The following is a 26,168-nucleotide window of genomic DNA, read 5'->3' on the forward strand; positions in this document are numbered from 1 at the left end:
GTAGTAAAAATTGAGTTTAGTCAGACAGAACAGGATTATATTTTTGTAATTTTTAAATATCTATAGTAAAACTATGTTTTAGTCAGACGCACCGGGTTTCAATTTTCGAAATTTTTCTTTCCAGTAGTAAAAATTGATTTTAATCAGACAGATCGGAATTAAATTGTTGTAATTTTTACAACAAGTAGTAAAAATTTATTTTAGTCAGACATAATACATTTTAATTTTTCTACATTTTGTAATCAGTAGTAAAAAAATTTTTCGCGTGAGAGATATAAATTTATTTTTGTTCGCGTTTAAAAAAAAATAAAATTGTCAATTTTAAAATAAAATAGGGAAAATTACTTTATTCCATAGTATAATAAGCTAAATAATTTTCAAATAATTTGTAATAATAATAATTATTATTTAATGACAATAATAATAATAATAATAATAATAAAAAATAGAAGATTAATTTAATTTTAAATTAAAAATTGTTAGAATTGAAAAGAAAAATTTTTTTTTGGAAAAAAAAATTTTTTTTTTAGACTTGCCTTTTTTTGGGATGATGTTAATTAAGAAGTATTAAGACAAGCGTGAAATAATTCGCAAACTGTTGAGTAGGTTATATAAGTTGGTCTGGCGGAAAAGGAGTCGATTTACCGATTCAGGGTATGGACGTAAATCAACAAGGACACATCACTTCCGGTTCACGCGGGGTGGCAAAATATATATATGTATATATATATATCGTATAGTCCAAGGTTCCCGGAAGCTGAGTTCTGGAATCTATTACTTTGGCACGTCTTTCAACAGCATTCTAACTCCTAAATACAAGTCTTTCTCCTCTTATAAAAGTCCAACTTTTGTGTTTGTCCCCCTTTTTCTGAAAAAAAAATGAAATTGGCGAGATTTCCACTCTATTTTTATTCTTTTGCTGTTTTCTTATTTTTTTCCCTCCCGAATAACAATAATAAATAATTATTATTTTTTTTAACACAATCAAATTTTTTTTTGCAATATTTCGTATACTTTTAATTTAGAAAATAAATTATTTTTTATAATATAATAATAAATATATATAATAATATATATAGTATATATATAATAATAATAAATATTATCATAATATTTTTATATTATTTATTTTATTTAATATTATTATCACAATTATATTATATTATAGAATATAATTATAATCAATTTTTTTATCTTTTTTTGCTTTATATTTCGTGTGGGACAAATTCCAATTAAAGGAAAAAAAAAATTTTTTTCATTATAGACGTTGAAATTAGGTGGAAAAATTGAATTTTTAACTGTAGAGGTGAAATTTTTTTTTACTTTACTAGTATCTTATTATTGAAAATTAGAAAAATAAGAAATAGATATGAATTTATTAAATTTACAATCTATATAATTTGTTACAATAAAAAAAATAATTGTATATTGTCGCACAACAGTTATATACAATTTTTGAAAAAAAATTAATTTTTTTCAATCGATTTCAAAAATTTGCTTATACATGTGAGGAATTGAAAGTGTGGTTTCTGTCAAATCTGGCGCAGTGATGATTACACATATTGGAAGGTTAAAGATATATCGCGTGTTTAACTTGTGTAAACGAAACTGTAATGACCAAACATGAGTGGCGTTTGAAAACTATTAAAAAGTCCCTTTCATCTTTTACCGCCCATGGCTGATTTTATATTTAGATTTATGTTCTCATTTTCAATGTCTTTTTTTCGAAATAAACTCCTTTTTTTTCATTGCCATTTGGTAAAAAAAAAATCCCTTTTTTCGCGCATCATTTTTACAAACGTTGAGGTAAAATTAATCTTTGGATTTTTAGTTCATATTTTAGTAGAAAATGTGATTTTTAGACAGACGAGGTGGTAAAAATAAAAAAAAATTTATAATCAGTAGTACAAGTAAATTTTAGTCAGACCGTATGGATTTTAATTCTTGTAATCTTTACGATCAGTAGTAAAAGTGTGTTATAGTTAGACAATAGTAGTTTTGATTCTTGTAATTTTTACGATCAGTAGTAAAAATTGATTTTAGTCCGACAGCGGATTTTAATTGTGGCAATTTTTACAATAAGTAGTAAACATTGGTTTTAGTCTGACAGAAAGGGGTTAGATTTTTGTAATTTTTTTTACTCTCAGTGGTCAAAGTCAGTTTTAGTCAGACCAAACGGATAGTAATTTTTACGACTAGTAGTTAAAGTTAGTTTTAGTCAGACCAAACGGATACAGTTTCTAGTCATTTTTACGATACGCAGTAAAAGTAATTTTTAATCAGACATAACAGTTTTTAATTTTGGCAATATTTGGTTCAGTAGTAAAAGTAAATTTTAGTCAGACAGAGCAGGTTTAGATTTTTGTAATTTTTACATCAAGTAGTAAAATTTGGTTTTAGTCAGACAGAATGGTTTTAAATTCTTGTTATTTTTACCATCAGTAGTAGAAGTAAGATTTAGTCTGACCAAACAGGTTTAAATTCTTGTGATTTTTATGGCCAGTAGTAAAAATAGATTTTAGTCCGACAAAGTAGATTTTAATTCTTCAAATTTTTGCAATCAGTAGTAAAAATTAGTTTAAGTCAGACAGAGCGGAATTAAATTCTTGTAATTTTTACAATCAGTAGAAAAAAACATTTTTTTAATTATTGTAATTTTTACAATTAGTAGTAAAAGTCAATTTCCGTCAGACATGATGATTATATCTTCTTATTTTACGACGAGTAGTAAAAATTGGGTTTAGTCAGACAGAACAGGTTTATAATTCGTCTAATTTTTGGAATCAGTAGTAAAAATTGTTTTTAGTCTGACCGAACAGGTTTAGATTACTGTAATTTTTACAATAAGTAGTAAAACTTGGTTTTGTTCAGACAAAGTAAGTTTTAATAAGACTGAACGTATTTTAATTCTTGTAATTTTTATTTCCAGTAGTAAAAATTGGTTTTAGTCAGACTGAACGGGATTATGTTTGTCTAATTTTTATGACAAGTAGTAAAAATTTGCTTTAGTCAGACAGAATAGTTTTTGATTATTGTCATTTTTACAATCAGTAGTAAAAGTAGGTTTTAGTCAGACCTACCTTTTAAGATAAGTAGTAAAAGTAATTTTTAATCAGACAGATAAATTTTTAATTCTGCCAAATTTTTAATTCAGTAGTAAAAATAAGTTTTAGTCAGACAGTTTCGATTTTTGTAATTTTTACTAGAAGTAGTAAAAGAATATTTTAGTCAGACCGAATGGATTGTAATTTTTACGATCAGTAGTAAAAATAGCTTTTAGGCAGACCCAACAGGTTCAGTTTCTTGTAATTTTTTACAATAAGTAGTAAAAAATCGTTTTAGTCAGACAGTACCTGTTTTAGTTTTGGCAATTTATAATAACTCTTGTAATTTTTACGATTAGTAGTAAAAGCATGTTTTGGTCAGACAGAAAGATTTGCAGCCATTTAATTCAATAATCAGTAGTGAAAAATATCTTTAGTCAGACAGATTGGTATAAATATTCTACTAGCAGTAGTAAAAGTAAATTTAAGTCAGCCAATAGGACGTAAATTCGACTATTTTTAAAATCAGTAGTAAAAATAAATTATAGCCAGACTCGACTTTTTCAAATCTATTTTTTTGATTATCAGTAGAAAAAGTAATTTATAATCAGACTGTGCTGTTGTTTTTTTTTGTTTTTTTATTTTTATTTATTTTTTTCGTTTTTTTGTTTATTTTTGATTTCTTTTACGGTTTTTTTTTGTTTATTTTTATTTCGTATTTTTTGTTCCTTAGAGTGAGTATCTTCTCACGTAGTGACTTGGGACGTGCAAACACATAGGCAAACGGGTCAAATTCGAAATGCTGGCTACGTTTGTTTCTGACCCATTTTTTTTGCTATTGGCGAAAAAGGCAAAAGTGTCGCGACTTGCACAAGCTGTATATATAAAAAGAGAAATAGAATAAAAAAAAAAATTATTTTTTTTTTCGAAACACGATCTCGTACTGACTCTTCGAACAGAATGTAAATGATCAATTAAGGGATGTGTAAATCACATTGACTCGAAAAAGGACAAGAGGGACAAACGTAAGGTTGTCCCTTATATATAAAGGAATTTTGTCTACGAGAGGGTCTTGAAAAAAAATTGCAACCTTTTATCCTCTATCACGTTTCAACCCTTGCCTATACTCGTCGTCTTCCTCGTCGTGTGGAAAAGAATATTTATATCCAGACCACGTTCTCAATGCTCTGGAGAAACGTCGAAGAGACATGGACGAGTCCTAAGTTCCAAGCTCAATAAGCATGCACAACTTGTCTCGTTTCTTGCTTTTCTTCTAATTTTCTCCCACTTCTCTTTAGTTTTATCCCCCACTCGAATATAAAAGCAAGAATTTAATGAATTGAAATTTTTTCAAAAAATTATTCTATTATATAGTTACACGCGGAAATGTTTTATTTGAACCAAATAATTATATTTGGTTATATATAATTATATTTGAGCCAGTTAAATAAATAATTATGATAATTAAATTAAATAGTATTTATTTTATGTTATTTATTTAATGCAATATTTATAATTAAAAATGTCGATAAAAATATTTATTAGCTTCTAGAATTTTTCGTATATGTATTTTTTTTCTGTATTAAATTTTAGATTTAGTGAATTTCACCCTCTTTCTCTCTCTCTCTCTGGAGTCCTTAAAATTCCGGAAAGTTTGTCAATGTTCTGTATTTAAAGTTCGCCTCTAATGTTAAAGTTTTGTGAGGAATTTAACTAAAGTCTCTCCTTATGTACATACATATATATATTGTCGGAACAAGTTCGTTAAAGTCCTCGAAAGTCCCCTTTAAACTAAATGCATTCAAATCCGAATCCTTTATTTTGATACTTCCATTCTCTGCTCACAAAATTTTATCTATTATTCCCTAAAGCTTCATTTAAAGCTCATCATCGCACCTTGAATAAATTTCACGAAATAATTTTCCTATTTATTTTTCACTTTTTTATATTAATAATAAAAAATATAATTTTTGAATTAAAAAAGAAAAAAATTAACTGATTTTAATTAATAATTTTAATATTTAATTATAATAATTTTAGTTATTTTTCACTCTCTACAGTCTACACCAAAGAAAATAAATTAGGTATTCGATACCAATTATATAATTTATATTTACAATTTATTTATAATAATTTATTTATAATGAATAATTTTTGAATTTAAATAATATTAAAATTTTTTTTCAATTAATATTTTAATTGAATATTTAAATTTATTATTCAAATAATATTTATAATAATTTATTTATTTTGCAAAATAGAAAAATAGCAAATACTAAATAAGAATATTTGTATTAAATATAAAAATTTTGTTTGATACAAAAAATAATAATATATAATAATAAAAATAAAAATATTAATATTAATTATAAATATTTATAATATTATATTATTATTATATAGATATATTATTATTATTATATAATATAATAATAATAATAATAATAATATATATATATATATTTATTTATATAAATAAATTTTAATATAATTTATAATAGAGAAATTTTTATTTTCAACAAATAATTTATTTTAGTTTATGTTTGAAACATATTTCTTAAATGTGCAAACATCTTTTTTTTTTTTTTTTTAATAAAAAATTCATGAACTTTTTTGTATTTCATATATATATATATATGGGGTTAATGGGTCGTAAAATGGCAAAATAACTCCAAATGGTTTTCATATGAAAATTCCAGTATTATTATCACTTGGGAGGGAATAGTACAAATCTAAAAATAAAGATTTTTTTTTACTAAAAAAAAAGTGAAAATAAACTTTTGTTGGTGACAAAAAAAAATTATTTTTTTTATCTTACATTACACACGTTATATTATCAAAAATAGTTATTTTTAAAATTGAATGTTTTTCAAAATAAGGGGGAGAGAGAAAAATTAAAAAAAAAAAAAAAAATCGAAAACAAAAATTTGAATTGTCCCATTGTATATTCTATGTATGACATGTGTGCGTAGAGGTTTTGTATTTTTTTTTTTTTTTTTCTTTTTCTTTTTGCATTTTACTACTTTTCCTTGTTGGAAAAAGACGCGCTTGTATTTTATTTTCTCCTCGTCATTTTTCATTGCATCCCCCGTAGAGATTATTTATACTCAAGCCACGTTCACAATGTTCTGGGGAATTGTATAGGCGAGACGGTGAAGGCGGCGGCAGCAGCAGCAGCAGTAGCAGCGAGGCCATCCCCAGACTGTCCAAGCGAACTAACAACAAAATGAGACTTCTTTTCCTTTATTCTCAGCACGTCTTTGCTTTTCTTCATTTTGCCTTTTCAGTTATTTCCACCCGAAATTATTAATTAATGGCGAATTTCAGTTTTCACGCCTCTTTTTTTTTCCCTCGTTTTCTCTTTTCTTTTTGATTCACGTTGAAAAAAACTGAGAATAATAAACATTTAACAGTTTTTGTGAAAAAAGAGTATCTTTTTGTCTATGTGAAAAGAATGCAATTATCTTGTCATTGAAATTTTGTTTCGTGATATTATATTTTTTCCATTCTTTTTTTTTTTTTTTATTTATTTCTGTTTTTTTGAGAAACTTTTTTTTTAATTATATTAGAGAAATGGGGAAATATAATTTATTATAAATATAATAAACTATTATAAATAATAAGATAAATAATAAGATAAATAATAAGATAAATAATAGTAATAATAAAAATAAAAATAAAAATAATAAAAATAGTAAAAATAATTTATTATAATACAGTAATTTTTACGATCAGTAGTAAAAGTAAATTTCAATCAGACACAGCTTTTAAATTCTTATAATTTTCCTATATTAGTAGAGAAAGTAAAATTTATTCAAATGGAATAATTTTTTGTATCAGTAGTAGAATTATATTTTAGTCAGACATAAATAAATATTTATAATTTTTCAATATCAGTAGTAGAGGAAAGTTTTAGTCGGACAGAAAAATTAATATTTTTAAATAATTAAAAGAATTTTTTCACTCAGACAAAAATGAGATAATTTCATTTAATTTTAATCTCAGAAATAAATTTCAATTAAACAAAATTTTTAATTTATAAATAATAAAATTTATAAATTTCAATTTTCAAAAATTATATTATTTAATTAACTTGAAAAAGAAAATTATTTTTACTATTAATTTTATTCAATCATTATTTATAGAATTTATTCCGTCTAACTAAAAATACTTTTTACTACTAATAGTTAGTAGTACTAATAGTACTAATAATTAGTAGTAAAAAGTATTTTTAAGTCAGACGAAATAAATTCTATAAACAATGATTGAATAAAATTAATAGTAGAAATAATTTTCTTTTTCAATTTAATTAAATAATATAATTTTTGAAAATTGAAAATTTACACAGATTATACTATATTATTACGAGGCAAATTAGAGTGTCTGTTAAATATTTGAACATTTTGAAAATATTCACATTTGACTGGAAATGCATATAGCAGCTCATGAAATACATCTCTTGGGGCAAAGGGAAAATCTCGTTTCTATACTTGAACTCGAATTTCAAAGAGAGAGAGAGAGAGAGTGAGTCTTAGCTGTATGTGGATATAGAAAGGCAGGAGATGGAAGAGCCTGAGTGAATCTTCTTTCATGAAACTCATGACACACGAGCTTTATGAAGATCCATTTTGATATCGTAAATCCAACCTCATGTTGAGTGATGCAACTTCTTTTTCTTCTTCTTCTTTTGGATTAGGTGTGAAATGTATGCGAATATTTTTCGTCAAGGGCCGCTCATTTTCTATTTTTTTTCACCTAGACCTGAAAAATGACGCGCAAGGATTTCATTTTGGCGTTGAAAGAAAATGTAAAAAATTTCCCTAAGAGATCAAAATATCAAAAGTTTTTTTTACAAAAATGATAAAAAAAATTTTGTTTGCTAAATTATAGTTTCTGATTTTTTTTTTAACAAAATAAAGTATGAAAAAGAAAAAAAAATTGTATTATTTATAAATTAAAATTAAATATTAAAAAATAATAATTATGAATAAAAGATAAAAATTTTTGAAAATAGAAAATTAAAATATTGTGAATAATTGTCTTGTTTTGCAATTGTAATACCCTTTCTATAAAGTGTGAGAAATTGACATGAATGGAAAATCGTGTTTCGCTTGGTTGCACTTGTTCAATCAATACCATGATTCCCCAACTAAGTTGGCTCGAGTCACGTGGTTGTACATGACCAGTGGCCATGTTCCTTGTATCCGTTGATACCTATTACAAATTAGGGATGATTGCCTCGTTCGTAATACCACCACGTGCTTGAGCAATCCCATCCTAATCCAAGCAGGGACATTTCAACCTTTATACCAATTCCATCTTAATGACGAATTTCGTGTCAAGAATTGACAACATTTTTTTATTTTTACACCGAAAATTGGAATTTTCTTCTAATTTTATTAAATTACTTTATAGAAATTTTGTCCTTTTTTTATAATTTTCAATTAAATAGTAAAATAGCTTTTTTTTTAAATTATATTCCAAACAATAAAAAAAGTATACAATTTGAAATTTTTTTTGTTTCAGGAAATTGCGGCAATTTTAATAAATTTCCAAAGGCACGCAGAATGGCAGAGTCGCGAAGCCAAAGTAAGACCGCGAAGTGGTTCAATGTTGTTATTTTCGCGAAAAAAGGTCCGCTATCGACGAGATGGTTATTGTTGGAAGAAAAGAAAAGACGGAAAAACAACGCGAGAGGATCACATGAAGCTCAAGGTGATTATAATAAAAATTAATTATTTCCCCCTCGAAAAAAAAAATAAAATGAAATTTAATTATTTTTAATTCTAAAAATTATTTATTTATTTTTAATTTACAGGTACAAGGCGTAGAATGTATATACGGTTGCTATGTGCATTCGGCGATATTGCCAACATTTCATCGACGTTGCTATTGGCTTCTACAAAATCCTGACGTTGTTCTTGTTCATTATTTGAATGTTCCTTATCCCGATGGCGATGCAAAATTGGCCGCTTTACCGCCATGTCTTGCATTGCCACCGGATAAAAAAGAATGGACACGCGATGAATTGGCATCGCAATTAAGGCCAATGTTTCTTGGCAGTGATGACGATCCAAATAATCCTCATTTATCGCAAAATTCAAATCATCCAGTTGACATGATCGTCTCACAGCTATTAGATAGACAACGTGCATCTTCCGCTTCGACAACCACCAGTGCTCAAATTGCTCCCAGGCGACTCACCCCTGACAATCAGGTTCGATTTCAAAAAAAATAATTATTTGAATTTATTTAATTAAAATATATATATATATTTTTTAGGTCTCATCGACAACTGGAGGTCAACAACCAACAACAACGGCATCGACGGCTCCTCGCGTATACTCGAGACATTCCCATTCAACCCAGAGTCAACAATCGGCTCCATTAGTATTAAGTCTTCAACAAATTCAAGGTGGTGGAGGACTTTTAATTCTTAATAGTCAACCATATCATCATCAACAGCAGCAACAACAACAACAACAATCAGCTCCGCAAACAAATCAAGTTGAAATGCAACAAGTTTCGGATCAAAAAATCGTCCAACAAATTGGTGTTGATCGTGAACAACAAACACAACAGGATATTGATACCAAAGACAATATTGATTGTACAAATGTGCAAACACTTACAACTAGTGGCAGTGGATCAGCGGGCGTTACCGATTTTGCTGAGACACTTGATCTTAGTCAAGAGGATATTCAACGTACTTTATCGGCTAATATGGTGCCACCATCGCCATCACCATCGCCCGCCGATAATAGTATTATTAATCCAATGGACTTTATTGATTCGCCGGACGATGTTCTTGTCAATCTTGATGCATTCGATGTCTTTGGGGATTTACCCGAGCTTCATGACTTCGATACTGAACATTGCAAGGCAGAGGAGAGGAGCGCTGATAATGACAATCCATGTCATCCCGGTACGACCGTCCATATTGCTGAATATAGTCCTGAATGGAGTTACACCGAGGGAGGCGTCAAGGTAATTATTCTTATTATTTCATTTGGTATTAAATATTTTCTTATAATTATATTCTTATAAGTTTTATTATAAATTTAATTTAAATTTTTCCATCCAATGAAATGTACATTGTTTACAGACATTCTTTAAAAATGATTTAGAAACTAAAATTATACTAAATTATTAAAATTAAAGAAAATTTAAAAAGGGTACATTTTTTAAAATACAATAATAATTTTTCGGAATCAGGAAAAAAAGGAGAATAACTGAAAATTTGGTTATTAGGAATTTTTTTTAATCTTCTAAAGTACGGGGATTATTTCACAATCATTCAATTATTTACTTTTTTTTCCAAAAAAAGTAAATTTAATTTCCACAAGGATTTCTCTTTTTTTTTACAATTATTCCTATAATAATAATTCTATCATTCCTTTAATTTTCATTCTTATATTTTTAATTTAAATTTTTCCATCCAATGAAATGTACATTGTTTACAGACATTCATTAAAAATGATTTAGAATCTAAAATTGAGGAGCAAATTTTCAAAACCTGATAAATCTATATTTTCTTATTTCGAGAAATTGAAAAAAATGACTTTTCTCATACATAACCACTGCAGTTACTTTTAAAATATAAAATTTGTAATAGTTTTATTCTATAATAATGTTTTTATATTCAAGACGTTCTGTTTTTAATTAAACTTTATTATAATTTAATGATTTACAGGTATTGGTAATTTTTTCTAATATAAAACAGAAAAATTATAACTCATCTTGGTTATGTCCAAAAAAGTTTTTGAATTGAAAATTCGTTGTTAACAAATTTTTTTTCTTAAATTTAACAGTGACAGGAAGATTTGTGAGGTCCTTAAAATATGAAAATTTATGTTTATCTCCATTTTTTTGAAAAATGGATTTATCAGATTTTGAAAATTTACTCCTCAATTATACTAAATTATTAAAATTATTAAAATATTAATATTAAATATTATTAAAATTTAAAAAGGGTAAATTTTTTAAAATATAATAATAATTTTTCGGAATCATGAAAAAAAGGAGAATAACTGAAAATTTGGTTATTAGGAATTTTTTTTAATCTTCTAAAGTACGTGGATTATTTTACAATCATTTAATTATTTTCTTTTCTTTTTTGTTTTTTGTTTTTCCAAAAAAAGTAAATTTAATTTCCAGAAGGATTTCTCTTTTTTTTACAATTATTCCTATAATAATAATTCTATCATTCCTTTAATTTTCATTCTTATATTTTTAATTTAAATTTTTTCATCCAATGAAATGTACATTGTTTACCAGGGTGTCTAACGGTCAGGGAAATGTCAGGGAAAAGTCAGGGAATTTCAGAAAATTTTATTTAAAGTCAGGGAAATTTCTGTAAATTTCTAAAAAAATTAAAATTTTTTGTGAATTTAAAAATTTTTAAATCTAAAAAAACTTGAATGGTTTTTATTACCATTTGTTACTACTATTAGAAATTAATTTATTGTTAAATATATCAGTAATCATATTTTTGTCCAAAAAAAAGCAGAAATAAGGTTATTAACAAGTCAGGGAAAAATCAAAAAATGTCAGGGAGGAGTCAGGGAAAATTTTTCTCAATCTTTGTTAAACACCCTGTTTACAGACATTCTTTAAAAATGATTTAGAATCTAAAATTATACTTAATTATTAAAATTAAAGAAAATTGAAAAAATGGTAAATTTTTTAAAATACAATAATAATTTTTCGGAATCATGAAAAAAAGGAGAATAACTGAAAATTTGGTTACATATTAGGGATTTTTTTTAATCTTCTAAAGTACAGAGATTATTCTCGATTTTTTTCCATGTTTCTCTGTTAAAAAAAGTTTTAATCAAAATTATAATTATTTTGCGATATAAATATAATTTAAAATTATAAAAATTGAATCTAATGTGTATTTTTTACTAATATTAAATTTAATAATATCTACTTAAAATATAATTATTTATATTTAGTTTTTTTTTAGTAATAATAAAGCATAAAAGATGCGTAAATATTTTTTCTCGAATATTTATATTGTGTTTATTATTATTGATTTCGATTGAGAATTGAGAATCACGAATTTCAACGACAACGATCATTACATTCGCATTCAATTGTCGATTATTGGAAATTCGAAGTTTAATGTATAGGGTCGTTAAAACGGGCCAATTTTGCCATCCTTGGCATGGCTGGTTGAATCGTATGTCAATGCTTCTAGTTTCTGTTCCAAATGACTCTCCTTTTTCTTCTTTGGTCTTGTTCATTGAATTCAAATTCATTGAACGATAAAAATGTAAATTTCGTTATTACAGGTGTTGGTGGCAGGACCCTGGACCGGTGGTAGTAATTCGCAATCTTATTCGATACTTTTTGACGCCGAACCAGTTGAAGCATGCCTTGTACAACCAGGTGTATTAAGATGTCGATGTCCAGCTCATGCGCCAGGAATAGCTTCACTTCAAGTTGCATGCGATGGTTTTGTTGTGTCCGATAGTGTTGCATTTGAATATCGTAAACCACCAACGTCTGAACCAAGTCCTGAGAAAGCACTTCTCGATCGTCTCGCCGATGTTGAGGCACGTCTACAGGGTTCTGATTCACATTCACCTGCTGCTCATCTTGAGGAACGACTCGTCGCTTATTGTCAGGTTGGAAATTAATTAAAAAAAAATTTTTTGAAAAATAATTTTGAAAAATATTTAATTTTTCGTTTAATTTTTTTAGGAAGCTGTTGCAAGACCATGGCGTACAAGTGCAGAACCACTACAATCAGGTGGACCAACTCTATTGCATTTGGCAGCGGGTTTAGGTTATTCGCGATTAGCTTGCGCGCTATTACACTGGAGAGCGGAAAATCCGAGTAGTGTTCTAGACGCTGAAGTTGATGCTTTAAGACAGGATGCTGCTGGATTGACACCACTTGCATGGGCTTGCGCTGCAGGACATGCGGATACAGCCAGAATACTCTATCGGTGGGTGACAATAAAATAAAAATACTAAATTCAATATTTTTTTAATTTGCCTATTTTTTTCTCTTTTTTCAAGAGAAATATTAATATATTTTTTTTTTTTGTTAAGATTAATTAAAAGAGAAAAGAATAGGCTTAAAAATTTTAAAAAAAGGATATAAAAAAATTAAATTGGCAAACTCGGTTGACAACCGCGACTCAGGGATCGTCCGCGTCAAGTTAAGACGGTTTATTGTGTCGTTTGTCCAGATGGAACGCAATGGCGCTGCGTGTGAGAGATTGTCAAAACAGGAGTGCCACCGAATTGGCTGCAGAGAACGGTCACACGGCGATCGCCGAAGAGCTCAATCGCTTGGAGGCTAGAAGACAAGATGAGAGACTATTTTTGCGGCCTGCCAGCCCTATTCCTAGGAGGCCATCTCAAGATAGCGGTCTCGATTTGGCTCTATGTTAGTCTCGTTTAATTTTTTATAAATTCAAAAAAAAAAAAAAAAAAAATCCAGGTGCACACTATTTTTTAACATGAAAAATATACACTTTACACTTACACGTACACACTAGACCCAAGCACATATCCGCTTTCCTTTTTCTTTCTCTCTGTTTCTCTTTCTCTGTTTCTATCTCTCTCTCTGTAAAAAAGTAGTAATTCCGTCATAAGTTAAGAATAATTTAAAAAAAAAAAACAAGGAGCGTGGCAATTAAGGGGTTTGATCGAAAAACACAGGTGGTTCCCCTCTTCTGGACGACATGGATTTGTTACAAGAAGATGAATCGTCTTTAGGCCTCGGCCACCAGGGAATGGAGACTGTCCCGAACCCTCGAGAGATCGTAGGTCCGTACTTAGCTCGTTCCCCTTCTCTATAATTGTCTGTCTGCCTGTTCTCTGTATTAAAATGTATATTTCTTAAACGTAATAACTGTCTTAAACACGCTCTCTACTATCTCTTTCTCTCTTTCTCAATAATAGATCCACTAGAGAGTTTTTTGATCCAAACGTGAATAATTTGTAGATTAACAAAATTAGTTTTTTACAAATGCCACGTGTGTGTGTGTGAGATCCAAAGGACACGATTTGTCATTTCCTCACCCTCCCCCCCAGATAAACCTTTTTTTTTTTAATATTATTTGAAACTCTTGCAGCTTCGGCAGTATTGGTGTTTGCTTGGCATTGGTATAAAAAAAATAAACAATAATACGCTCTTGTCCCTAATGACTCTATTTAGTCACCCGACTAATGTTAATTGTACTAACATTTCTACATATTAGCATTCCTTGTCTCTGTTGGATGTTATGTTGTACCAATCGCGTTTGATACCGCGGTACGTATTATACATATATTTCTAAATACATTTGCCGATGTGCCTCTAGAGAAAAATTATTTACTGGTGCATTTTATTAATATTCTCAAAATTTTTTATTATCAATATTTTTTTTCAGACACCAGTAGATAATTTCGAATGGTGTTGGGCTGCTCGTAATTTTTTTTTTCAGCAAAAAAAAAGAAAAAGTCATGCAGAAAGTCAACCTGGTGTGAGGAATCTAAACTGCAAAATAGTTGTTTGATGTTTTTTTTTTTTTTAAGCGAGTTGAATTGCCACTTGTAATAAATATTGATGCAAAAAAAAAAAAATAACACACATTAAAAGCTTTTCTTCAGTGTTGTGCCTCGGTGTGAAATTTAAAAGTGGTTAACTGCTTTCCACTTTTTTTTTTTTTTTTAGCAAATTTGGCTAGGATCATACTTACTTTTTTTTATAGGGGAGGAAGACGCGAGAGTGCTGACTTTGGCCGAGCAAATTATAGCCGCCCTACCGGAGAGGATCAAGAGAGCAGAGGCCGATCCTCCATCTCCATCTTCGCCACCTCCTCCTCCACCTTTACCACCTCTCGAGGACGCATTGATGGAACAAATGGTAAACATTTTCTTTAATTTTTTTTTTTTAAATTTCAATTTCCTTCGATGATGAAAATTTTAAAAATCTATTTTGTTTTCAGCCACTCGACTCGGGTAAATTGTTTGACTCGTATCGGGAGTGCGGCGGTGCGGCATCCGTTTCGGACGCGGACGCCGATGCGAGTCCATCAAGTCCATCGAGTAGTTGTTTGACGCCTGACTCACCGTCGCCACCGCCGACAACTGCTGATTTTTGTGAATTTTTACAATTACAATTGCAACTCGACGGTGGCAACGGTCACAATGGCCATTATCGTTATGGAACAGAGAGGAAATTTGGATGTGGAATAAATGGTTGCGGTGGAAGTTTAAGTTCCGGCGATGGAAGTGAAGCTGATTTCAGTAGATTAACATTATCGGATCGTGAACAACGTGAACTTTATCAAGCAGCGAGAATGATACAAAAAGCCTATAGAAGTTATAAAGGTCGTCAACGTCAAGAAGAGGCCGAGAGGCACGCTGCCGTTCTTATTCAACAATATTATCGTCGTCACAAACAATGTGCTTACTACAGGTAATGAATTTTTCTATAATTTGTTGTGAATTCTCAAAAAAAAATTGAATATTTTCCAACGAAAAAGAAGTTCAATATTTTTTTAATCGAAATTAAATTCCATAAAATAATAAATAAAATTAAATGCGAACTTTTGATTTATGGTGAAATATATAATTTAATTGTCCCTGGAAATTTTGAAATAAGCTCGTGACTATTAATTATTTGCAAATCAAGAGTAAATACCAAGATATCGTGATAATGGTTGACATGAATGTCAGTGGAACGGAGAAAGATGAATTTGAATATAAATCATAATTAGACGAGGTCGACATTGGCGTGTCTCGCTACTTAAAAACATCCTAACGATCCAGTGGTCGACTCGATTTGAAGTTAAAGTTCAAGTAACTTCGAACCGGGAGAGAGAAAGAGAGAGAGAGATAGAGATAGAGAGCGGGAACTTTTAATTGGCATCGTAAATAATTCGGAAACTTTACGGACTTCCCTTCGTTTCTTCCCGCAATGGCCTGAATACGAAATTAAGCTGGCATTAAATTAATACGACTTCTCGAGCTTAAGCCAAAAGTACTCCGGTAGATCGTACATAATGGAAACGTTATTTGAATGTGTGTGTCTTCGAGAGAAAGAGTGAAACTTCCGTTTGTATTTAAACTATATATATATTTTTTATTTTCTAACTCATGATTCCTTTTTTTTTAAACTTTTTTTTGCAGACAAGCCACGAAGGCCGCTTTGGTGATTCAAAGTAACTATCGAAATTATCGTGCGCGTCCTGGATCATCAGTTTCAAGACAACAAGCTGTTCATCAACAAGCCGCTCATCAAGCTGCTCGAAAAATTCAGCAATTTATGAGACAATCCAAAGTCAAGTGAGTTTCCCTAAATTTTTTTATTTTGTTTAAAAAAAAAAAACAAACAATTTAACAAATAATAAAATATTAAAAAATCATATATGTTCAATAATGCAGCTTGTCATGGGATGATTCCCGACCGGTAAGTAACGATTCGATTTATTTTTATAACGAAACGTTAGTTAATTTAGGGGATAGAATATTCCAATTTTGTTTTGAACAAATAAAAAAACAACTCAATTAATATTCTAAAGGTTGTTAAAAAAAAAAGATTTGGTTTTCTCTTTTTTGCAGACTGCAGAACGCCAGGGCCGCCGCAAACGGGAACGGGAGGCAGCCAGTGCCCATTTTACGGGGGGCTGTTGTCCCCCAAAACTCGCCCTTATCTAGCCCAGGCGCTAGCCTAGTAGCCGCCAATTCAAAGGTCACACAGTGAATAGCAGCGAACGTGAGATAGAAAGGAAAAAAAATAATTTCCGACAGGAACGATGTCGGACCATGTAGGGCTTTTTTTTCTACAGTGATATATAAACGAAGAAGAATTTTCCGGATATTAACGGAAGTATACTGGAAACACACAGACTTCACAGTGTGATGATAGACAGGTACTTATGATAAATATTGTTCAGAAAAAAAAATGGGTATCTCATCTTCTCGCGTTACTTATTTAAAAAAAAAAAGCATTTATACTGTTGCTATAAGTTAAAACAATTTTAAACTTATAGAAGTTTTTTATCCATGTCTTCTATTTAATAAGCTTTCAAAAAAGCGACACTTATTTCAAAAAAAAAAAAAAAGTGTTTCCAATAATTTCCCCTAATTCTGGAAACGCGTTTTTCTCTCAATTGTTTCTTGGGGATTTTTCCGCATCACTTTGTTTTTATTATTATTATTATTAGAAGAAGATGCGTCGAGATTTTAGACGAGAAAAATCGTGTACAGAGACCACGAGTTTCTTGTGGTTTTTTTTTTTTTGTTTTTGCGCATCGCTTTCTTCTGAAAAAATAAATTTAAAGCTTTGCGCTGTCATAAAATGGGGAATTAAAATTGAAAAGGAAAATTTTTGCATATATAGGCTTAGATTATTTAGAATTTTTCGCTTTTCACAGCAAGTGAACTTAATTCAGTGTTCAGTATTCCAATGAGAATACCTTATATATTTATCTTAGTAGTATTTGTTAATTTTTTTGATGATGCGTTGATCGCAGTATTTTTTTTTTTTTTTTTTTTTTTTTTTTTTGAAACAACGCGCGTCATTTAATTATTATCTGCCTCGCGAGACAGACGTTCGTTGTGCGATACACATGTACCTTTTTGCCGGACGCTTCTTGTTCCTATGGCAATTATTTTATATACTATTTTCTCCTTGCATTTCTTTAAATTTTGTTTTTTTTTTTAATATGTAATTTAATCAAAAAGGCACCAAAATACTTATGAATCATTAAAAAATTTTTAACTTCGTTTTTTGTTTTATAAATTATTTATTACGTTTTAAAAATATAATTTTCATTTTATTTTTTAATATTAATTTTTTTTTATAAATAAAATTTCACTTTTTTCTGAAAATTCCGAAAAAAATTACGCTTCCTTACTTAAAGTATTCTATAAGTGCAAATATATAAATATATATAAATATATAAATATCTAAAAGTCAAGATTTTTCGCTTTTAGAATTGATTGGAGCTGATATTCTAGTGTTAGTGAAAACAACAAAAAAAAAAAAAAAAAAGTTTTACAGTTTCGTGAAATTTATATCCATTGTCAATGGTGCTATAAAACGTAAATGAATCTTTTTTGCAGCGCCTTTAAAAAAAATAGAGCGCGACACTAAATTCGTGGTGACTGTACTGAAAGCTAGAAAAATGCTGGATAAACGATGTTTCCAGATGTTGCCGAGTTATTTAAAAAAGTAAAACAAAGAAATCAGTAATTAGAATTTTAAAAAAAAATTATCTCTAAACTTGAAATTGCAATATTTAACGATTCTTTAGTTAATAATGAAAAAAAAGCTACTTTTTTTTACATCTTGGCAACAGCTTTTGTGCTAATTCTTACGAGTAGTTTCGCGATAGATTGAATCAGTGTGTTAATTGAAACGACGAGCTTTATCCTGATATTTAAAAAAAAAAAAGCTCAAATATGTATTTTTGGACTGATTCGAGTGACCAAATTATTCGCATTAATAATGAGGTGATAATTTGCGAAAACTTGGTCAAATTTCTTTATTGCATACTATAAACTTTGCTTAATAGGATCGTATTCGAACGTTTCAATTCTCATTTCGAGAAAATACAATAATTCCTTATTGCTTTTTTCAAAAATGTAATTTATTTTTATCTCAACTTTTTGAGATTTCCTTTTCACAATGTGAATTTTTCCAAAGGTATTGAAAATAGTAAAATATTTAAAATTATTTATTCACATTTTTTTTTTATTTCAAATATTTTTTGTTTTCATAATTTTTTGCATTTAAAGAAAGGAATATTTTTTTTTCAAATAAAGTTTTTCTGACTTTATTTTTCATATAAACAAAAAAAGGTTCCTAAATTAAAATTTTCTTTTGCATCGATCCTACTGGATGATTAAGAAAAAAAAAGAAAAATAATCGCATTTGAGAGAATCACTTTTAAAAAAAAGGACTGATGGGATTTTCTTTGTAATCTAGTGGAATTTTAGGAAAATAATATAATTAAGAATAATTTTTAAAGAAAAAAAGAAAAAAAAAAAAATTAAATCTGGGCTCTTTCATTAGGCCCCTTAATCCACGGGCTGTGCTTGATGTCACGGTAATAATCAATTTTCTTAGGAGGTATTTTAGAATTGTAAATTAGGCAATTGCATTGTTATCGATTATCTATAACAGTTTCTCTCCAATTAGGGGATTTTTTAAAAAGGCTCTTTTTAGACTATTAGGGAATGCACAGAGGATGCATAAAGGGGGCATAGGCGAGGGCTCCGCGTTCCTGTTGGTAAAAAAATAAATAAATATATATATTGTGATAAATCTATGGTGATCCAAGAAAGTATTTCCAAAGTTTCGACAATTGATGTGAGGAGAATATTAAAAAAAAGTCTTCGCGAGTCGATTCTAATGAGACATTTTGAAGTTTACTTGTTGGTAACTTTTTCCAAAAAAAAAAATTTTTTTGCTGTTCGAAGGTAATCGATGATCGTGTACTTTTTCTTTTCTATTTTACCATTTTTTTAAAAAAATGATCATATTCTAAATATTTTTAAAAGAAAAAAAAATTTAAGTTCTAACGTTTCCAATAATATGATTCTAAATATTTTGTTAAATGTATAATGTTGATAAAAACTTTTGTTGTCTATTTGAAAAGATAGTGTTAAAATATATAATTATTATCGAATTAAGCTATAGAAATAAGTCAATAAGTTTCGATTGAAGATTGTGGGTATTTATATGATTCCATTTGTCGTGTTTTTAAAATAACATTTTCTTATTTAAATCCTCTCATTTATTAAATGTTGTTCACGATTTTTGTATAAAAAAAAAATATATATCTAGTAATGAGTTTTCTTAATATTTAATTACTTTATATTTATTAGAGTTTGTATATTTGTGAAAATAAGTAATATTAAAAAATAGATTTTTTTTTTTCCGTGTGGAAAAGAAGATTTTCGATTACCGCGCATAGCGGGATAAAGAAATTGATGGAAAAGTGATGGTAGCAAGTGAGAGGAATGTAATATTGTACACGAGTCAATTCCAACGAGCATTTTATGCCACTAAGCTTAATTAAAGAATTATTAGTTATTAAAAAAAAAAGAAGAAGAAAAAAGTAAAAAAAAGTAAAAAAAAAAATGAAAAAAAGAAATTGAAGAAAGGACGAAAAAATGATGGTAAAAAAAAACACTCTTTCTCAATCATTGTTAATTAAATTAATGAATTAATCACGATCTTATATCGATACTTAAACGAGACGAGTAAGCAATACTATTATATAAATAAATATATACATAAAACTATTATTATATTCATATTTTTGCTTATCGCGTAATTAAGGAATTAAAAAATTGAAGATGACAAAAAAAAAAAACTAATAAATAAATAAATAAAACTTTAGCGATTTTAGAAGGATGAAAACAGGGACGAAGGTGGACGATTTTGTAGTAAGGTGCAGTTTGCCGGGCGCGTGTCGCGCGCTCAGTGGCAATCAAATTGCGAATTTTACATTTCTTATTAAATAATCTTATATAGACAAAAAAAAAACCAATAATAAAATTTATATTATCGAATCATCGAAGCGCGCAGCGCCAAACTGTACTTCGCTAGATTTAAAAAAAAAAAAAAATATCAGACTTCAGCCCGGTTTAATTATTATCGTAGAGAACAGAACTTTTTTCCTAAGACTTGCGTCCTAACGATTTATTTCGCGTGATATTTTTAAATTTGGAAAAATTATTTTCATTTTTCTCGCATTATTTAATGTCAAGAAATTCTTTTTTTAACGAAATGTCTAAAATGGCAAATTTGAAAATATCACGAAGAATTTGTCGTTTAATTAGAGATGAAGAGAATATTGAGTAGTATTTTTTAGAAAAGAAAAATATAAAGAATTTGGGATAAAGTAATTTTTGCGAGGCAGGAATATAATTGAATAGCGAGAGCGAGAGAGGAGACTCACACTTCTACTATTAAATTAATTAATTAAAAAAAAAAAAAAAATCGCTAGTATAGGCGCTTCGAGGTACATAAACTCTTTAAAATCACTTTAAACAAAAAAAAAGCAAATTATTCTCAATCATAAATCTATTGACTATAAAGACATTTTTAAATCTACATTTAAAAAAAAAGCCAAGAGTCAAAGACGACTAGATGATAGGAGCCGCATGGCCTAACTGCTGCCACTTTAATTAATTAAACGATTAATTATAAAAAAATGAAAATACTTTATTACTACTCGATTAAAAAAAAAATAAATAAATAAATAAACGATGCATCGGATATATAACGATTGTGAGGTCGATGATGATTATAAACGATAAAAATGATGTATCGCGCCAATTTTCAACTACTTTTTAGAATTCAGAAACGAGAACAATATTTGTAGAATTAGAACAAACATTTTACTTCTTCGAGTCGGAAATTAATAATCCACAAAATAGATTCGAATCTCCAATGTCCAATTTGAAAAATTATTGCGAGTGTCGAAATCGTCCCGATTTGTCGGAATTTCGAATTTTATCGACATTTTTGATATTGTATAATAGAAAATAAAGAAAATTTGTTTTTTTTTTCCATTAAAAGTTAATTTCAAATTTATAAGATGTAGTAAATTTATTTGCACAAAAAAAAAATTACATATAAAAATTTATTATTTAGGTTTTTGTTTTTTTTTCTTCTTTTTAAATATTTTTTTATTCAATAAGAAAATGGGAGGGGGAAAAAAATGAAGGAAATTTGAAAGAAAAAAAAAAAATGTTAATGAATTAATTTTCTTTTTAATTTCTTCTCAACTTCTCTCATTGTTAATATATTTATCGTTTTTCATATTCAAGTTCTCGCCCTTGAATGTTCTAGTCTTTCTAAAGGCACTGATAAAATATTTCAATCACGTCCACTCGAGGCAATCTAAACGGAAATGTTTTCAAAGACTTTTCCATTTATTTTCTAATTTCCAAGAAAAGAAACATAATAGATTTCTTAATTCATAATTATATATATATATATATTATATACATATATACTAGGAGTAAGGCTTCTGAAAAACTATAACATTTTTTATACTAGTATTTAAAAATATCATTTGCACCTTAATAAAAAAAAGGGCAGATAAACAAAAAAATAATTAAAAAAAATATATATTCGGTGACCATTTCGACACTTTTCTTCAGGTTGACGTTTCTTCGTCTTGAAATTCGCGCGATAAGTCGAAGTCGCAAAAAAAAATTTAGATTTTAATGTAAATGATTAATTATTTACAAAGAGAGAATGAAAGACAAAAAAAATTTTAAAAATAAAAGAAAAATGATTTAAAAAAAAAAACAAACTCATCGACGTCCTCGAAAGCGAAAGTTCAAAAAAAAAAAAAATAAAATAAAAGCCACAGGCGAATTTCGATGCGAAGAGAGCGAGTCACATTTAAGCGCTATGTTAGTGTAACGAATAACGATACAGGCTCCATCTCTTGTAATATTTTTATTATCGCAAACGTAATTTTAATTATTATTATTATTATCATTATGATTATTATATAAAAGTATTATAATTAAATCAATGACTATACCACTATTTATTATTTATTGACTAACGTTCAACTAATATTGTAAATAACGAAAATATTTTATCTATATTTCCGATCCGGGGGCTTTGGTGGGAGCACCAAATTAATTAATTGGTGGTCTTTGGAAATCGTGCGATTTCCAGTCACCTGGTTCCCATTGTTACACCATTTCATCATTGCATTTAATAAATTATATATTTATTGACTTATTAATCTTTTCAATTTTACCTGTCTTTAAAAATTTTTTTTAAATTTAATTTGATTAAAATTTAAAACAATTTTACTTCTGCAACAATTTATTTAAAGCATGTTACAAACGGTACAAACGAAGTGTGTTGTCATATAATTGAGTACAAATAAAATTAAGATTATTTTACGTATGCAGGAGTTTACGGTATTAAAAATTACATAAAAGAGTTTTTTTTTTATAATTGAATTCATTTTGTTAATTGATTTTTTTACGTGTCTTCAAAAAGTTACTTTTTTTCTCATTTTATTTGACTAGATGTGTCTAATAAACATTTTTTTTCCTTTTCTTTACTTAATGTATATAAAGAATTAATATACATTTTATTTTTTTGTTTTAATATATTTTTCCGAACTTTGTTAATTATTTTTTTTTTTTTTTTTTTGAAAATGATTTTCTATTATTTAGAGACTCACCTGGATAGAAGAATTTCCTCAATTGCAGAAAAAAAAAGGAGAAAAAAATTTGTTAAATTTTTTTTAAAAAAAGTTTTACAGAAGAAAATCAAAAGACTTGGACACGATGATTTTCACGATCGCAAACAACAATATTGCCAGCTGATGTGACGGCAACACCTTCGAGGCCTTTGAATTCACCATCGCCACTACCCCAATTGCCAAAAGATCGAAGAAAAATGCCTTCAGGTGTGAATATTTGTATACGATTATTGCCTGAATCGGCGACAATAATGTAACCCTGATCATCGACAGCGACACCGCGAGGAAATTTAAATTGACCCTCGTCTGAACCTTCTGATCCAAATGCCGTCAAAACACGTCCATTGACGTCAAATATTTGAATTCGATGATTATTACTGTCACTGACTATAACACGATTTGTGTTGCTCACGGCAATATAATGAGGATGTTCCAATTGACCTCGTCCACTTCCACAGGATCCAAATTTCCCAACAAACGTTCCATCCGATTGGAAAACCTGAAGAAAAAAAAAATTGTTTTTAATTACAAAAAATTAGAACTTTAGATATTCTTTTTAATTATTTAATTTAGAATTTTTTTTTTAATTTCGTTTAGTAATTACTTTTCTAATTTTGTTTAAAATAATTTTTTACAGTCTTACTTGGACGCGATGATTTTCCTTGTCGCACACGTAAATAAAACCAAGAGCATCTGTTGTTATGCCCCAAGGATAATTGAATCTTCCATCAGACGTTCCCTGAGAACCAAAAGCCCGAAGAAATCGACCCGATGGATCCAAAACTTGAATACGATGATTATAACGATCGGCAATGATAAATTGGCCAATTCTATTAACCGCAACTCCTGCCAAACAGTCAAATTGACCTTCTCCGCTTCCATACATTCCAAATTCCTTCATGAAATTTCCGTTTCCATCGAAAACCTTTTGCGAAAAAATTATTATTATTTTCTTTTCTTTAGATATTTTTTTTAAATATACAGATCTATTTTTTTTTCGTTATTAGAAAATTTTGAATATTCACGTTTACCTGAACACGATGATTTGAACTATCGGCCACAACGATGGAATTGTCCGGCCCAACTGCAAGGCCTCTTGGCCATGTAAAGCATCCGGCTTCGCTCCCCCGCATCCCAAATTTGAACAGCTGCCGCCGCTTCAGCAGGTACTGACCTCTGTGTCATTATCGAGACAAAATAATTATTTTTTCCAATTTGAAAAATTGCATTTATTTTGTTATTAGAGCCAATAATTAAATAGAAAAGGATTCACGGATGATAGCATTCCAGTGTGATTTTAGAAACACAAAAAAAAAATTTGTTTTCAAAATTATATAAGATTAAAAATAAAATTTTGAAAAATTATCTCGATTCCACTTACCTAGTGGAGGAACCTGCTGGCGCGGGTATAACGGGAGCTGCTATAGGGGACGTGGGGGAGCCTGACGGGTTTTTTTGGTCGTCGTCAGAAGATTCAAAAGACGTTTGACCCGGATGTCTCAGAGGTAGACCAAGTGACAACCTTCTAGAGGTTGCGCTTGCACTACGGAAGTTTAAAAAATTTTTTTAAAACTTTACTAAATAATTTATTTTGGTTTTTTATAACGACGTTCTTCATTGCTGAAAATTTTCCACGGAAAATTTTTTTTTAAATATTTGTTTTTAAATTGTTTATTTCAAAAATTTAATTTTTTTTAATTCTAAACATTAATAATATAATTTTTTTTATTGTCATAGTTTAGGTTAATATACAATAATGAAAAAAAAATTTATCCATTTAAGAATTATTTCTTTTTGTTTATGTTTTGTGGAAATTAATTTACAAATAGTAATTATTGAAAGAGACATTCACAGCCAGGAGATTATTCAAATATTATGTGAGCACAATTAAAAAAAAAAACTGGATAAAATTGGGACTTGGAGAAAATATGTTTTACAAAGAAATTCTTTGTTCTCTTACCTTAATATTTAAATATTACAAAAAAGGAGAGTAACAAATTGAACAAACAGTCGAAACAAGGTTGAGATACACAAAATTTTATTTTCTCTTAATTGAAGGAATGTTGTTAAAAACGATTGAAAATGTGCTTACATAATATTTGAATTCCTCGTTACAATCCTTGCTTGATGTCCTTTCAGATGATTTATTATGTAAGTTACGTTATTCCTGTAGGTTTAAATTCGAGGTTTTTTATTTAAAAAAAAAAAAGATTTTTATTTACAAAAATATCCTAATTAAAAGTAATTAATTTATTTTTAAATCTTATTCAAAACTCTTTATTTATATACTAAATAAAAATGAAACTGAAGTTGTCATAAAAAGACGAAATCGCTGATGTTAAATATATTAAAATTTACCATAAAATAAATTATACTATAAAAATAATATGAAAATTGAATAAAACTAAAAATTAAATTAAAGCCGTGAATATAAAGAAGAAAGCAAAAAAATTAAGATTTGAAGAGAAAAAAATTACTTTTATAACTTGAATCATGCAAAAAAATTTGTTTATTCACGAAGCAAAAATATAATTGCAACAATTTGACAAAAAATTCTTCTATAATACTTAAATTACCCAATGCTTCCCACCACAGAAGTTGAAACTAAAAGAAAATAATTTAAACTCAATTAATCAAAAAAAAAAGTACTTCTGTTATGGGAATGAAGAACCTAATTTTTCTAGAAAAAAAAAAATCTCGTTGATTACCTTCCATAATAAGGAGATACCAGTTCACAAGGGATTTCTGAAGTAAATTACCATGCAATTTGAAGCACTTTTTTTTTTTATTTCAATCCTTTAAATGAAATCCAAATAAATATATTCTCCAGTGTCTACAAAATTGAGTGTGTATGTGTGTGTACATTTTTTGTTTTTGGTCTAGATAATATAAAAATTTCCCTAATTTACACAAAAAAATAAAA

At 28.3% G+C, this 26,168-nt stretch overlaps 2 protein-coding genes across 12 annotated transcripts in view; one reads left to right on the forward strand and one right to left on the reverse strand.

The window, feature by feature from the left end:
* The window catches only part of LOC127283047 (calmodulin-binding transcription activator 2), a 60,802-nt gene extending 38,036 nt beyond the window's left edge, over positions 1-22,766 (forward strand). For 3 of the 5 annotated variants that reach the window (XM_051307704.1, XM_051307705.1, XM_051307708.1), the window contains 11 exons: positions 8,571-8,759; positions 8,863-9,261; positions 9,327-10,031; positions 12,341-12,676; positions 12,753-13,000; positions 13,247-13,446; positions 13,722-13,829; positions 14,756-14,910; positions 14,993-15,465; positions 16,179-16,334; positions 16,611-22,766. In XM_051307704.1, the coding sequence (XP_051163661.1) occupies positions 8,571-8,759; positions 8,863-9,261; positions 9,327-10,031; positions 12,341-12,676; positions 12,753-13,000; positions 13,247-13,446; positions 13,722-13,829; positions 14,756-14,910; positions 14,993-15,465; positions 16,179-16,334; positions 16,611-16,752 (3,111 nt within the window). In that variant the 3' untranslated portion in view covers positions 16,753-22,766. Of the gene's footprint in view, positions 1-8,570; positions 8,760-8,862; positions 9,262-9,326; positions 10,032-12,340; positions 12,677-12,752; positions 13,001-13,246; positions 13,447-13,721; positions 13,830-14,755; positions 14,911-14,992; positions 15,466-16,178; positions 16,335-16,433; positions 16,459-16,610 lie in introns of all 5 variants that reach the window. The other 2 variants (XM_051307706.1, XM_051307707.1) reach the window with 2 other exon arrangements.
* Positions 22,767-22,839: 73 nt separating this feature from the next.
* Positions 22,840-26,168, reverse strand: part of LOC127283046 (RING finger protein nhl-1) — a 36,527-nt gene continuing 33,198 nt past the window's right edge. For 4 of the 7 annotated variants that reach the window (XM_051307700.1, XM_051307701.1, XM_051307702.1 and 1 more), the window contains 5 exons: positions 25,338-25,412; positions 24,627-24,788; positions 24,277-24,421; positions 23,889-24,170; positions 22,840-23,744 (listed from right to left, as the gene is read on the reverse strand). In XM_051307700.1, coding sequence (XP_051163657.1) covers positions 23,313-23,744; positions 23,889-24,170; positions 24,277-24,421; positions 24,627-24,788; positions 25,338-25,412 — 1,096 coding nt within the window. In that variant the 3' untranslated portion in view covers positions 22,840-23,312. Of the gene's footprint in view, positions 23,745-23,888; positions 24,171-24,276; positions 24,422-24,626; positions 24,789-25,337; positions 25,413-26,168 lie in introns of those variants that run through there. The other 3 variants (XM_051307703.1, XR_007843290.1, XR_007843291.1) reach the window with 3 other exon arrangements.

The sequence above is a fragment of the Leptopilina boulardi genome, unplaced genomic scaffold (genome assembly GCF_019393585.1).
Source record: "Leptopilina boulardi isolate dan_hultmark-lab unplaced genomic scaffold, ZJU_Lbou_2.1 LbouV2_305, whole genome shotgun sequence".
NCBI lineage: Eukaryota > Metazoa > Arthropoda > Insecta > Hymenoptera > Figitidae > Leptopilina > Leptopilina boulardi.